Source organism: Podarcis melisellensis (assembly GCF_964234715.1).
Source record: "Podarcis melisellensis genome assembly, chromosome: Z".
Lineage (NCBI taxonomy): Eukaryota > Metazoa > Chordata > Lepidosauria > Squamata > Lacertidae > Podarcis > Podarcis melisellensis.
Genome location: NC_138547.1, coordinates 3,218,744 through 3,233,234, shown reverse-complemented (window position 1 = coordinate 3,233,234; position 14,491 = coordinate 3,218,744). Strand labels below are relative to the sequence as shown.

The following is a 14,491-nucleotide window of genomic DNA, read 5'->3' as shown; positions in this document are numbered from 1 at the left end:
TTGTTGTGAGGTGCGGAAATGGTTTCAAAGCTCCCACACAGATGGGAGGAGGAGAAGAGATGGACATCTAATAAGTGACAGTTTTTTTTCCAAAACTCCCTCTCACATCACCATGGGAACAGCATGGGGAGATTGGTGCCCACCCTAGGCCACCTGTTCCTCTAAACAAGTCAGGTGTTCAATGCCTTTTAGCTGGAACCCCGACCTAGAAACAGTTTGGGTTTTTAAAGTACTGTATTGTCCTGGCTTATAGCCTCACTTTCCCCCCAAATTCCAACCATGGAAAGTTAAAATGCAGCTTATATTCGCAACCTTACAGTATGCAGCTAGGAGTATGGGGCAAACAGCACCAGGAGTTTGGATATTTTTTCTTCCCGCCCCCTCCCCACCCGCAATTTTAAAGGTGCAGCTTATATTCGGGTGCAGCTTATATTCGGGCCAATACGGTAATAAAAGTTAATGGCTCTTTTGTGCGAAAGCAGAAAGCGGTTGGCTCAAACAGTGCGAGTCCTACTCAAGAGCAAACCTCTTGAGTAATGGGCATGGCCAACTTAGATCCATTAAATTTCAATGAGCAGCACTCAGTTGACTATACTCCCCTCTGGGACCACATTCACAAAGCATTATGATACCACTTTAAACAGCCATGGTTTCTCCCAAAGAATTTTGGGAACTGCAGTTTGTTAAGGGTGCTGAGAGTTGTTTGGTAACTCCAGTTTGGAAGAATAGTGTATCAATCTCTCTTCATGGGTAACTTTGAAAGTGTAGTTCTGGGAACAGAACAGGTGTCGCCCAAGAACTCTCAGCACTCTCAACAAACTACAGCTCCCAAAATTCTTGGGGAGAAGCCATGGCTGTTTAAAGGGGCAACATAGTGAATTATGTACATGGTGTGAATGTGGCCTGAGTCGCACCATTTCAGACTGCAGACAGGGAATGGACATCAGTGGGAAGTGCACTGTTGTCCCACTCAGGTCCTGCTTGTGGGCTTGCCATTGGGACATCTGGTTAGCCACTGGGGGAACAAGATACTCATCTAGATCAGTGTTTCCCAAACTTTTTTGGGCAACGGCACACCTGTTTACTGAAAAAAAATCTCACGGCACACCACCATTAAAGCCCCGCCCCGTGACGTCAGCGCGCAGCGTCACGCCGGGAGGGACGCACGAAAGTGAAAGTTTTTTCCCTCCCCCTTGCCGGGGAACCTCCAAGCTTTGGGGGTGGGAGGAGGCAGCAGAGCGAGGGACTGAGGGACGGCGGTAACTGAGGTGGCGGCGGCTGTTGTGGTGGTGGCGGCGATAGCGGGCGGAGGAGGGGGCGGCGGCGGGGCTTGAGGAGCCGTCGCCGGGAGTTGCTGCTGCTGTTGTTGCTGCTGCTGCCCGGACATGCCGGCCTCCTCCTCCTCCGCTGTCTCGCGCTCCTCCCTTTTGCACGCGCTGCCCCGCCGCTCGGCACCACCACCGCGGAGCCGCCCCCGGCTCGACGCGGATCCTCGCCGCCGCCGCCTCTCACCGCCCGACTCGCCCGCCTCCCTCCCACGGCACACCAGCCAATGTCTGACGGCACAGTAATGTGCCGCGGAACACCGGTTGGGAAACACTGATCTAGATAGACCCCTTTTGGCTTGATTCAGCCAGGCTGTGTTCTTAGGTGGAGGTTCACACAACTAAATAATTCTTCATATACATAAAAAATAACAAAAACATTCCGTTGTCTCCAACTAAGTTCTCGACTCAGAGTAGAACCACTGAAATTAATGAACCTCGGTTAGTCACATCCATAAACTCCAATGGGTCTACTCGGAGGACTAACACTGGACGCAATCCATTTCCTCTTAAAGGCTAATTTTCTACATGCAAGGATTCTTGTGTATGTGGTGGTGCTGCATGTCCCAAGAATAATTCAGCCTAAACAAAGGTTTTGTGAGAAGTAGACCCCGGTGGGGAAATGCAGCTTAAGGATTTTCTCTTCCAAAACAGCGCCTCCAGCTGCCTGCCCAGTAACCCAAAACCTGAGCTGCAGCTCGGTGGTACAGTGGTAGAACATTTGCTTTGCATGCAGGAGGTTACAGCTTCAACCCCAGTCATTTCCAGGCTGGGAGAGAACCCTGCCTGAAACCTTTTAAGAATCACCGGCAGTCGGTGCACACTGTAAACTATTGTCAGACTTGGTATAAGGCAGTTTCCCCTGCTCCAGAGCCCACAAGTCAGCCCTGCGCACTGCTTTCCAGTCTTCAAAACCATCCAGGAAATGTTCTCTAACCCATCTGACTACCAACTTCAGCTGACCTCAAGAAGGGTGTCACTAGCAATTTAATAAAGCAAGTTCAGTTGGAGCCCTAAGGATATTTCACAGCATACAGGACAACCCTATGGGGCTGAGGACAGCTCAGTCCATCTGTCCCCCCCAGTATGTGGGGACAGGGCTGAGACCACCCCAAATTTTGAGGTGCCGGGTCCTGTCGGGCCTTCCCGCTGCAGCAGAGGGACTTGTTGGGCCTCACAACCTCCTTCTGATGTGTGTGACATCACACATGTTGCATGTGTGACATCACACACGTATGCCACACAGAAATCAGTGCCTCTATTTCACAGGGACCAAGTATTGTCACAATCAGCTCTCCAAGAGTTATAAATAAATTCCTTTGTTTGTTTTTAAAACTGCCTTCAACCTTTAGGTTCATTACCAGCAAGGGAAGTCAAACCATTCAGACGGCAATAGGGCCCAGCGCTGGTGTGACTTGCTCCTGCAATTGGGGAAGCGGGTTGCAGGGGGAAAGAGAGAATGAACCAGCTATCTGCCCCAGTTGTGAACTGACCAGAAATGGTTCGCCACTGTTTGTCCTGCTTCAAAACCCCCCACCTTTTAAATGTGGTCGTAAGGAAGTTGGCTTTAGCTCAGTGGCAGAGCACCTGTTGTGCAAGCAGACGGTCCCTGTTTCAATTCCTGGCAACTCCAGGTAAAAAGATTGCGGGGGAGGAAGAGACCCTTCTTTGCCTGTGGTCCTGGAAAGTCACAGCCAGTCAGGGTACAAAATACCAGGCTAAAGAAGTGAATTGGCTTGATCTGGTTAAAGACAGTTACTGTACATATGTTAATCCAGTGCTTTCCAAAGTGGACAGGGGAATAATTGGGGGGGGGGTGAGGGGCTAAGAGGCAAGGTCGTACCTCGGAGGTCGAACGGAATCTGTTCCGGAAGTCCGTTCAACTTCCAAAACGTTTCGAAACCAACGTGTCAGACGTTCGGGTTCCAAAGAAAGTTCGCAAACTGGAACACTCGCTTCTGGGTTTGCGGCGTTCAGGAGCCAAAACGTTTGAGTCGCTAGGTGTTCATCAACCAATGTACGACTGTATTCTGAACAACGCTTTTTATAAAGTAGGGGACATTAGGGATGAGTTCATGGAACCAAGAGGCTGATGGCCTGAAAAAGTTAGGGGACCAATGAATTAACCCCATATTCATCACCCTCAGATGAAACATGACTTTGCACTTGCCCCACCCGCCCCCACCTCAAACCAGAGCTTAGATTGGATGCTCCTCAGGGCAGAGAGCTGTTTCTGATGCTCGGTGTACTGAGTTAAACACTTGGCTAGTTCAGATGACAACCTTGAGCTAGGCTGAGAACTTTGAGAACTTAAAGAAAAGTCACTTGACCCAGGGCCAGTCTGCATATATATATTGGCCTATTTCGACCTCTTTTTCTTAATGGTGATTGCTCTTGCTCAGGCTGCATGGAAAAAGCATTTTGGTTCCAAAAATTCATTCTGATTGTGCAGATAAAACAGAACTGGTAGAATTCTACAGCATGTGTCGCTAGTGTTTGGAAACAGTCCAGATCCAATGATCCCCAGATGGTGGAGATGTCAGGCACCATCCTGACACCCAGGCATCTTCACTTTGTCGCAAATGCACCTGGCGCTGGCTAATTTCGAACACCCCTTAAATAAATAACAATTCACCAGGCAGCGACCACACAGAGGAACTCCACTTAATGGCTTCAAAGCCTCATGCTTTCGGCTTTCTGACTGGGAAGAGAGCCCACGGAACAAACACACAGTGTGCCTTTAACAACCCACACGAGCTGCCCTGGCAGAACTGGGCAGGACCCACTGCCGCAGTTACTGCTGCTTCAAGTAAAAACAAATCCACTTTTGTCCTTGCTGCCAAGCCAACTTTAGCAAACACCCGCACACACACCTTCATAAAAACAATAACCAAACAAAGGGACTCATTTCAAGCTGCTGAATACTTTCAAATCTCTACCATCTTTGCTATTTATTTCTAGGGCACTTTTCAGAGGTTGCATGCAAAACAGCAACACATAACATACATGGACGTGCAAGGGCCAAAGTGCAAGATACATGGACGTAGAAGGGCCCAAGTGCATTGTAAGAGCATACAATTTGCATGCAAAGAACCCCAGGTTTAATCCTTAAGTACGTTCAGGTAGGAAGCAAATACTTTCAAGGTAAGAAATAGTACCACCTTCTTCCACCTTGGTCAGGCCCACCTGCAGTCCTGTGTCTGGTTCTGAGCACCACAGTTTAAGGAGGATATTGACAAGCTGCAAGGCGTGCAGAGGAAGGCAACCAAGATGATCAAGGGTCTGGAGAAAAAGTCTTAAGAGGAACAGTCAAGGCAGCTGGGTCTGTTTAGCCAAGAAAATGGGAGACTGAGAGGTGATATCTGAAGGGTTGTCACATGGAAGATGGAGAAAGCTAGTTTCCTGCTGCTCTGGTGGGTATGACCAGAACCAATGGATTCAAATTACAAGAAAAGAGATTCTGACTAAATGTTAGAAAGAACCTTCTGGTGCTTTGAAGGTGGTGAACTCTCCCTCATTAGAAGATTTTGAACAGAGGTTGGGTGGGCATCTGTGAGATGCTTCCAGGGTAACTAGATGCATTGCAAACGAAAAGTGATGCCCATTGAGACCTCTGGATTGCCCAGAGGAAGTCTGTAGACGTAACTAGTAGTTCTGGCTAAAATAGTGACTGCGGGGCAGGGGGCCCAATCCACCACATACAGCATACTGGGGCCAGAAAATCCTCTTGGCATCTTGGTTTTATCCCCCTCCCCAAAATTCAACCTATTTTTTCATCTAAACCAGCAAATGCACATTTACAAAACCAATCTGTGTCATGGTCCTGGGTCCCAAGCTTATTAAACATCTAGCACCAGCTGACCAAACTCTGACTATTGGAATAAAAACAGGCTTTGTAAGAACAGAAGAAGAAGGAGGAGAACACTGAGTGGGGTGGAGGGGCTGTTTGTACCAAGACCCTGCTCTCAGCTTCCCCTATCAAAGGCAAAAGCAGATGGTGCAGAAACTCCTTAATCTTAGAGTTTGAAATACGTATCTTTTCATAGTGCCGCCCCCCACTTTAAAAGTGGGAGTGTGTGGGGCCATTGGCAAGGTCAGGGATATAGCTGATTACTATTTTTATGGAGAGAAAGGGATTTTAAGAGTCAGGAAGGCACATCTGCCATTCCTTGTAGCTCCTGTTAAAAGCTATTATTACAATTAATTTAATAATGGCTTTCTAAACTTCTCAATGTAATTAACACAGGGGTGCCCAAACTTTTTTCAAAGAGGGCCAGATTTGATGAAGTGAACATGCATGAGGGCCGACCAAAGTTCTTAAGCTTTTTTTTAGAATTTTACCCCAGGAGGTAGACTGCCACGGGGGCTAGACTGGTGGGCCAGATTAGGACATGCCTGAATTAACACATGGGATTATTAAAAGCAGTTGGGATGAAAACCTGATGGAACAAAAATCTGTCCCACTTTTTCTAGCGAGTGCAGATAGTGGGCACCTGCAGTATCTCAAACAGGAATGCCGTTCCACAGGACAGGGGCAGCCACACTAAAAGCCCTGCTCCGAGTTACTGCAGAGTTGGCTCCTGAGGTCTTTGGAGCTTGCAGGAGAGACTCTCCCACAGACCACAGCCATTCACTGGGTGCATAAAGGGATAAGGCTCTCTCTCAAGCAAACTGATTTGTTTAGGGCCTTGTATGTTAGTAACAACACCCTGAACTTGGCCTGGTCGCAAATTGGCAGCCATTGAAAATCCACAAGCAATGGTTTATTATGCTGGTGATAGTAGGGCCCCACAATCAACCTTGCCTCTGTATTTTGTACCAGCTGCTACAGCCTCCAGACCAAACTGAGCGTAGCCCCACTAAGCTCCCTGAGCCTCCAGTCGCTCTCTGGTCTCCAGGGACACCTCTCAGCACGCCCCTGCTTTTTCTGCATGATGCTATGGATCTCTGGAGAGTAGGAACAGCGAGGGAGGGGAAGACTAAATTACCCACTACGGTCTGCAGGTGCCCTCCCTGACTGCGCCTAAGCAGATGTCCACTGGGTGGGAAGCTGGAGAAGGGCCTTGTCTTCTGTGGCCCCTGCAACATAGAAAACACTCCATACTGGGATTCAGCCAGCACCAACAGCTGGGTGTTTAGCCACCCACTAAAACCTCCTCTATTCAACCAGTGTTCTTCCCCTTGACCCACTGCTGCAGGCTCCTAAAATCACAGAATCGTAGCGTTGGGAGGGACCCAAAGGGCCATCTTGCCCAACCTTCTGCAATGCAGGAACCACAACTAAAGAATCCCTGGCAGATGGCCACCCAACCTCTGCCATCACCCTTGGTGTTATTAAGACCTTTTGCTTTTATTTGAACTTTTTTGCTGCTGTAATGTAAACTTCTTTGGTATTTTCCGAAACAGCAATATAAAAATTCTTTTAAAAAATATTATTCCGTTACTGTTACTGCTACTACTACATCTTCTTCTTGCACTTAAATCAGGCGTCCTGACTCCCTGGTTTCTCAAGTATGAGGAAACCCCTGAAAAGTCTCCAAGCTGATGCTTTCGTGTGGCCTGGCTGTTGCTGCTGCAGCCTGTCCTGTCCTGATGCATTCAGTGCTGCACCTCGGTGCTGGAGGAGAGAGAGAGGACACGGCTGTTGCAGCAGGATGCGTGACTGAATCCACCGTGGAGTGAGCCCCAGGGTCCTTCTGGGAGAGGAGGCAGCACAAACAGTGACAGCACAGCAAGGTCACAGCCATCTCACCTCTGGGGTGCAGGGCCAGGCTGGGCAAGGCCCTAGGTGCTCCCTTCAAAAGGCATCAGAAGCACAGGCTGGACTCCCCCCCCCCGCCCTGCTGCAACCAGGCACTCTCTCGGGAGGGCCCCCATCACATTCACCTGCTCTCAGGGCATACTGGATCTTTTCCAGTGGCGGCTCCAGCATTCCATACAGACGTGTAGAGTTGGACAGCACCCACAGAGTCATCTAGTCCAACCCCTTGCGATGGATTCACAGTCAAAGAATCACTGACAACCTCCCATGAAGACGAGGCCACTAGCTTCCAAGGGAGTACACAGTCAAACAGCTCTTACTGTAGTAAGGTTCTTCCTACTGATTAACCAGAATTGCCTTTCTTCTAACTTGAATCCACTGGTTCAGGTCCTACACTCTGTAGCAAAACAAAACAGGCTTGCTCCATCATCTATGTGACAGTCCTTCAGGTATTTGAAGATGGCTATCCTCTCAACCTATTGGTCTCCTCTTTTCCAGGCTAAACAAAATCCAACTCCCTCAACCGTGGGTCTTCAGGCTTGGTTTCCAGACCCTTGGTTATCCTGGCCTCCCTCCTCTGCCCATATTCCAGCTTGTCAATATCCTTCTTAAACTGTGGCGCCCAGAACTGGACACAGGACTCCAGGTGTGATCCGGCCAAGGCAAAATAGAGCAGTGCTATTACTTCCCTTGTCCTGGGTGCTAGACTTCTATTAATGATGCCTTGAATAGCACTGGCTTTTTTGCTGCTGCATAACACTGTTCACTCATGCTTGGAGGACCCCTGCGAGAGATCCCACTCCCTGGGGGTCAGTGTTGTCTCTCAGGGGGTCAGTGCGCTCTTTAAAGCAGATCCCAGGGACTCTTGCAAAAAAGGCCCCCCTGCTGGGGTGTAGCTGTTACTTGGCTAGTGCCCAACCCTGCAATGCTAACTCCACTATACATGTTTGCTAGCGAAAATATCTCACACAGAAATTAATTAGCACCTAAACCAAACTGCAAACACACACACACAATTAGCTGGATTTGTAGACATCATAGAGCTGAAAAAGGTGCAGAAAAGGGCAGCCCAAATGATATGAGGGGCAGAAATAACTCCCCGATGAGGAAAGGTTACAAAATTTGGGCCTTTTTAGCTAAGGGAAAATCAAGCAAGCAAAGCCAGGGGTAGAAAGCACGAGAGAGATGAATACAGATAAGCATTTGTATGAAAAAGTGGGGAGCTAGAAAGGAGTTTTTGTCCATCTCTCCTAACGCTGGAACTCAGGGACAACTAATGAAGCAACTGAATCTTGGACATGCAAAAGAAAGGACTTCTTTACGCAGCACATAGTTAAATGATGGAACTCCCACAGGAAGCAGTGAAGGCCACCAATTCAGATGGTTGTAAGAGAGGATCGCACAATTTCACTGAGAAGGCTAGCCATGGCTTCTAGCCACAATAGCTGTGCTCTGCCTCTGAAGTCAGAGGCAGTAGCACATGGGTAGGCAACCTAAGGCCCAGTGGCCAGATCCGACCCAACTGCCTTCTAAGTCCAGCCTGCAGATGGTCAGTGTGTTTTTACATGAGTAGAATGTGTCCTTTTATTTAAAATGCACCTCTGGGTTATTTGTGGGGCATTTGAATTCCTTCATTCCCCCCCAAAAAAATATAGTCCGGCCCCCCACAAGGTCTGAGGGACAGTGGACCGCCCCCCTGCTGAAAAAGTTTGCTGACCCCTGCAGTAGTGTTTCTGAATGCCAGTTCCTGGAAACTGCAGGAGGGAGGAAGAACAGAACCACAGAACTGTAGAGTTGGAAGGTACCCTGAGGGTCATCAGTTCCAACCCCCTGCAATGCAGAAATCTCGACTTGATTTTGCATGGCAGGTGGCCATCCAACCTCTGCTTAAAAACCTCCACGGAAGGAGAGCGCACCACCTCTCACAGATGCAATAACGCACCGAGTCAGCAAACAGAATAAAAACCTACCAATAGGCAGAAAACCCAATATAGCAGTAGGCCACCTGCAATGTGTTGCACAATGGCAATGTGTTGCACAGGAAGGCTCAATTTCTACACTGCAGCTAACGCTGGTAAATACACCTTGCCACACACACAAAAACACACAATGTGGGCAAAAGGGCATCTTCGCATTCTACTTGTAGTTGTAGTTATGTGTTGTGTGAAGAGGAACTTCCTCTCACCTGTCCTGAATTGACTGCTAATTGATTTCATTGATGCCCCAGCTAGGTTTTAATATTATCCCTCTTGGCTTTCTCCACACAACGCATCGTTTTACTTACATCATGCACCTCCAACCTTCCACCGCAGGCTTACTCAACATTCTACACCCCACACCTAAACCGAAAAGTGTCAAACATTCCCCTGAATCATTTTGCTCGCTCTTTCCTACAATCTCATTTTTGATGCAGGGCAACCAGAACTGTATGCAGCATTCCAAGTGCAATTATTTAGATTTATATAATTCTGATACTGGCAGGTCTCGTTCCTGGTCAGTCACCACCAGTTCAGACCCCACAAGTGTGTAAGTGAAATTAGGGATTTTTTGTGTGTCTTAATGTGCATCATTTTACACTTGCCTTACAATGAATTGCATTTGCCATTCTACGACTCATTCATCCAGTTTGGAGAGATAAGACCACCTCACAATTCCTTTTTGCTTTAACCACCACGAACTATTTGGTACCACCAGGAAACCTGGCCACTGCACTGCTCACCCCTAACTCTGGATCATTTATGAAGAAGTCAAAAATCATAAGAAATCAGATCTCTGGGCAACAAGGCCACCATGTATTCTTAGCTGAAGCAGAAACTGAACCTCTTTCGGTGATAATGCCTCTTTATCTAACAACATGGGCAAGCTTGAACATCACTGGGCAATTATGACCACTGGTTTATTCCAAGAGAATAAATTATGGGAATAGTTCAGTCAGCGGAGCATGAGACTTGGTATCAGGGTCGTGGGTTTGAGCCCCACATGGGACAAAAAGATTCCTGCATTGCTGTGGGTTGGCCTAGATTGCCCTCATGGTCCCTTCCAACTCTACAATTCTATGATCAAACCCTCCTAGAAGCCGCAGTCAGACTCACAAGCACCATTTCCACATTCTAGCTGTGTGGAGTTATTCAACGACAAAACCAAGGAGGTACTCAGAACATGCTCAGAGGTACTTTCTCTGTACCACCCAGGCCCCAGAAACAGATTCCAACCCTGAGGGCCTGGCCCCAGTCTACTTTTGTTTTGTTAACAAGCTCTCCGCAGAGTTAATCACCCCAGAAGCAAAATATTGCACTGGCTACCTAGGAAGATCTGGGTTCATCCTGCAAAAGTCCTTCATTAGAATGCACATATATTAAAGGGAAGAAAGGAAAATCAATGCCCCTTGCTGCCTTGCTTCAGCAGAGCATTCCAGCGCAGTGACAAGAGAGCTGAACTAGGAAATGTGGCAATACCCCAGACTCAGACAGGACGCAGGTAGAAACCACTGGAAGAAAGGCCAACACCTGAGCTTTAGAATCTTTTTAAATACCAAGGCTGAGCCCTGCCCTGTTATTCGAGTGCCCAGTGCAGATGCACAGAGCTCTTCTTCCTAACCCGAGACCCCTATACTTCGGATCAAATGAAAGGTCACAAACTCTTCAGACAAATCCAGCCCCTTTAAAAGACGTTGGTGGCGCCAACTCAGAGGTATCAACGTAAGTATGAAAAGTGGCAGGCTACTTTTGCCAGGGGGCTGTTTGAGAAGGGCTTTGTCCCTCGTCTCCCCCACCCCACTTCCCACAATCCCCACTTCTCAATACAGCCTACCAGCAAATCTGGTTGCCGACTAAAGTATTGTGGGACAAGACAGATTCTCCCCCCCCCCTTCCCAAAATGAATCCATACACTTGGCGGTGTGGGGGCGAAAGGAAGGAGGAACCTAGCAAGGGTCAGGATAAAGCCCCACTCATTTCCCACCCCCCAATCTTTCTCATATATAACATCAAGCAAAGCTGCACTGGATGGTTTGACAAGTAGGGAAAGAAGAGACTTTAAAAAATAAATGGAAAGGGAGGGAGGGAGACAGACCTGACCCACATAAGATTGTCACAGTCAGGGAATTTGGGGGGGGGGGGCGGCGGAGCAATGAGACCTGGCTGCTTGGGCAGGTGGCACGTGGGAGATGAGTCAGTTAAGAGGCACCCCAGAGCAGGGACCCGCAGCTGGTAACGGCCAGCCCGATCTGTGCAGCAACAGAAAGAATTTCTCTCCAAACAACATATGGAAGAGGATGTTGATAAATCTGAGGAGGGGCACACTTGCACCATGGCTATGCACAGGTGAGAGCTTCAGGAGCTTTTTTGCAAAGGTGGTGCCCACAGAAGACTGGGATGGATGGATGGGTGATAGCAGCCTCCCTGCCCCCACTCTTTATCCTATATTGTTTATAAATAGACCACCTGACGGGCTTTGGAGGCCAAGCAGCCACCAGGCCGCTGTGCCGTCAGAGGGAGGGAAACAGATCGCAGCCAAAATCTCAACCAAGGCGGCCATGGCATGCCACAGGAAAATTTCCATAGCCTTGCGCTATCCTGCTCTGTCTAGGGACAGGGCAACTGCCTGGGATCTGGGCTGGTTGTGCTTCACTTTTGGAAAGGAAACCACAGAACCTATGCCTCCATATTTTTATAATTTTTTATTTTTAGAAGGCCAGGCAACTCTGAGTTGTAAACGAAAGAGGGAGAATTATATATCCCTCATTAAAAAAAAGGCACTCTTAAGCCAGATCAGCAGTCCATCTGATCGGTATTCTGCCAACAGACACTGGCCAATCAAATGCCCCAGGGAGGCTCACAAGCAAAGCATGATGGGAATATCTATCCCATGCTGCTGTTGATGCCCAGCAACTAGTAACTAAAAAAATTTACTCTCTCTGGTAAAGGAGACTGGAAGGTTATCATAACCAGCAGCTGCTGATATGACTATTCCTTTTAACCTTTATTTAAAGAGGCACATGAATTTTACAAGCAATCAAGATTTCCTGTGGCAAGGAGTTCTGCATGCCAGCGAGTCTAAATATAGACCCAGTCCAGGGGGGAAACTGGATTTAAATCTCACCTTAGCCTCCATCCTCCTAAAATGACCCAACTTTTAAAGGTGTCAGTGAAACTATCTGAATGGTGCACCCCAGTATTCTTCAAGACAATATAAGGGACCCAAAGAGCCCCATTCAGACACTGCCAGACTCTTTAAGGAGGCAAAATGTTATAGGGCAGCCCTACAGCCTTCCTAAAAAATTAAAACTTCTCACCACACACACAGGGGGTGGCACTGCCCAAAAAATAAGATTTCTAGATTTGGAAGGGATGCCGAGGATCATTTAGTCCAACCCCATAATGCAGGAATATGCAGCTTTCCCATATGAGGATCAAACCTACAACCTTGGCATCATCAGAACCACGCTCTAACCAACTGAGCTAAGTAACTGGAATGCACCCATTACATGCTTCTCATACCTTTTACACAGGAGAGTGGGGTAAAAATGGTTGGATACGATGTTTATTTTTTTTTTAACCCACAAATATTTTAAGAGAGATACATTTTGAACTGTGCTGTTAGTAGATACCCCTCCCTAAAACAACCCCATCTATCCCTTCTTTTGAGCCCCGTAAGCAACACAGGGCAAGCTGTTCCACAGGCTAACAATGTGTGGTGCAAGGAAATGCCTTCTTCAGCCCTGTTCACCTTTCTGCCTCACATTTAGGAGGTGAAAAGTGTGTGTGGGGGGGGGGAGAAGCAAGGAGAAATCACACCCCAAATGCGGATGCAATGTTGAATGACCACATTCCGAAACTGGAAGATTCAACCTCACCAACCTTTTGCAGGTTAATCCACAACTGCAAGAAATAACTAAAAATTAGTGGGGGGGGGGGAGAGGCAGGGTCTATTGAGGAAACAAGGAGCCCCCCCCCAGAACACCCAAAACAGCACTGAGCTCCTAACCACCTCCCAATTAAGGGGGGGGGTCCTTCCCCTATCACATCACCCCCTCTCATTTTAAAACAAGAGCAGCCAAAGCAGCGTGGAGATGGAAGCATCATTACAAATTTCATTTCTTGTAGTCAAACCAGAATTGGGGGGGGCGGGGGGGGCGGCGGAAGGTGAGAGACCCCTGTCCCAAACACAGGCTAATCAAGAAGGGGTGGCTTTCTCTCAGCACCCCATTACCCCACTTGCGGCCTTAATAGAGTTGTGGCTTTTTTAGGGGAAGGGGTCTTTCCTAACCCCAGTAGAAAATTGTCTTTTTTAAAGAAAAAAGCAAACCATACGTGCTCACAGCCTGCCCGGTCCTCCGGGGGCCTTGCAGCCCCGGTGCTTTAAAATAAAAGGAACGGTGTTGCGGGGGGTGAGTTCCAATCCTGCCCGCCCACTCCCACCAGCATTCGAGTCCCAGGTCTTTGAAGATAACTCTTCCCCCCCCCTAAAAGAAAACCCTTCAGCCAACTCCACCCGCACAACCCCCCCGGGCCCCCCCTTCTACTAACCGGACTCCGTCGCTTGAGGGTAACATTCTTCCATAGCAAGAGATACAACTGGTGCAAAAAACCCATCTTGGCTGCTCCGGCGAGGCATCAGCTGCAAAGCATTGCGGGCAGCGGAGGCAAATCGGTGGGGAGAGAAGTTGGGGGGCACAGCCCGGCCTACCGAGAGGTCTTCTGAGCCGACGCTCCCCGGCTCCCCCCGCCCGAAATTGAAATAAAAGCCGGCTTTTGATTCAGCGGCAATAGCGGCGGCCTGGCGAGCTTTCGGCTTTGTCTCTTGCAGATCAGGGGTGGGAAGGAAAGCGGATATTATCAGGCACCCTTTTTTAAAAAAACGGAGCGGGGCTGGGAGGACTGGGAATCAGTCTTTTGCAACCCGGTGCAAGGCAGCACCAGCAGCAGCAACAACAACCCAAACAGACGACCCCGCTAACATGCAATTGAGAAACTGCCGGTCCATTTCGCTTTGCAAGGAAGCGGGGCCCCGGCTATCTCCCCTTTTCATTACCGAGCACACATCTGCCTGCCTGTGCCTGCCAGTCTCCGGTTTTCTGCTGTTGCTGCTGCTGCTGCTGCATTGCCTTGCGAGCCTCTTAGCCCGCCCCTATCCCAGCGCCAGGCCCCGGCCTCTTAAAGAGGCAGCAGCAGCTCCGGCTCATCTGGGTGGGGGCACGGACTCTGGGAGAGGGATAAAGGAAGATTTGCGCTCCTGGATCACCGAATGGATTACCAGCCGGCGTCACCCCCCTCCGCCCCGACAAAGACCTGGTGGCGGGAGAGGAACAGATTGACTCTCACTCTGCAGCCCTGTTTAAAAAGCATTTTCCTGCAGATACCCGCTGCTCCGCCGCCCGCTTCTCCCTCTCTCCTGAAAGATTATA

At 48.8% G+C, this 14,491-nt stretch overlaps 1 protein-coding gene across 2 annotated transcripts in view; it reads right to left on the bottom strand.

Annotated features, from left to right (window-relative positions):
• ABCA2 (ATP binding cassette subfamily A member 2) overlaps positions 1-14,167 on the bottom strand; it is a 102,381-nt gene extending 88,214 nt beyond the window's left edge. For both annotated transcript variants that reach the window (XM_081896236.1, XM_081896237.1), the window contains exon 1: positions 13,614-14,167. In XM_081896236.1, the coding sequence (XP_081752362.1) occupies positions 13,614-13,679 (66 nt within the window). In that variant the 5' untranslated portion in view covers positions 13,680-14,167. The remainder of the gene's footprint in view (positions 1-13,613) is intronic.
• Positions 14,168-14,491: the final 324 nt, after the last annotated feature.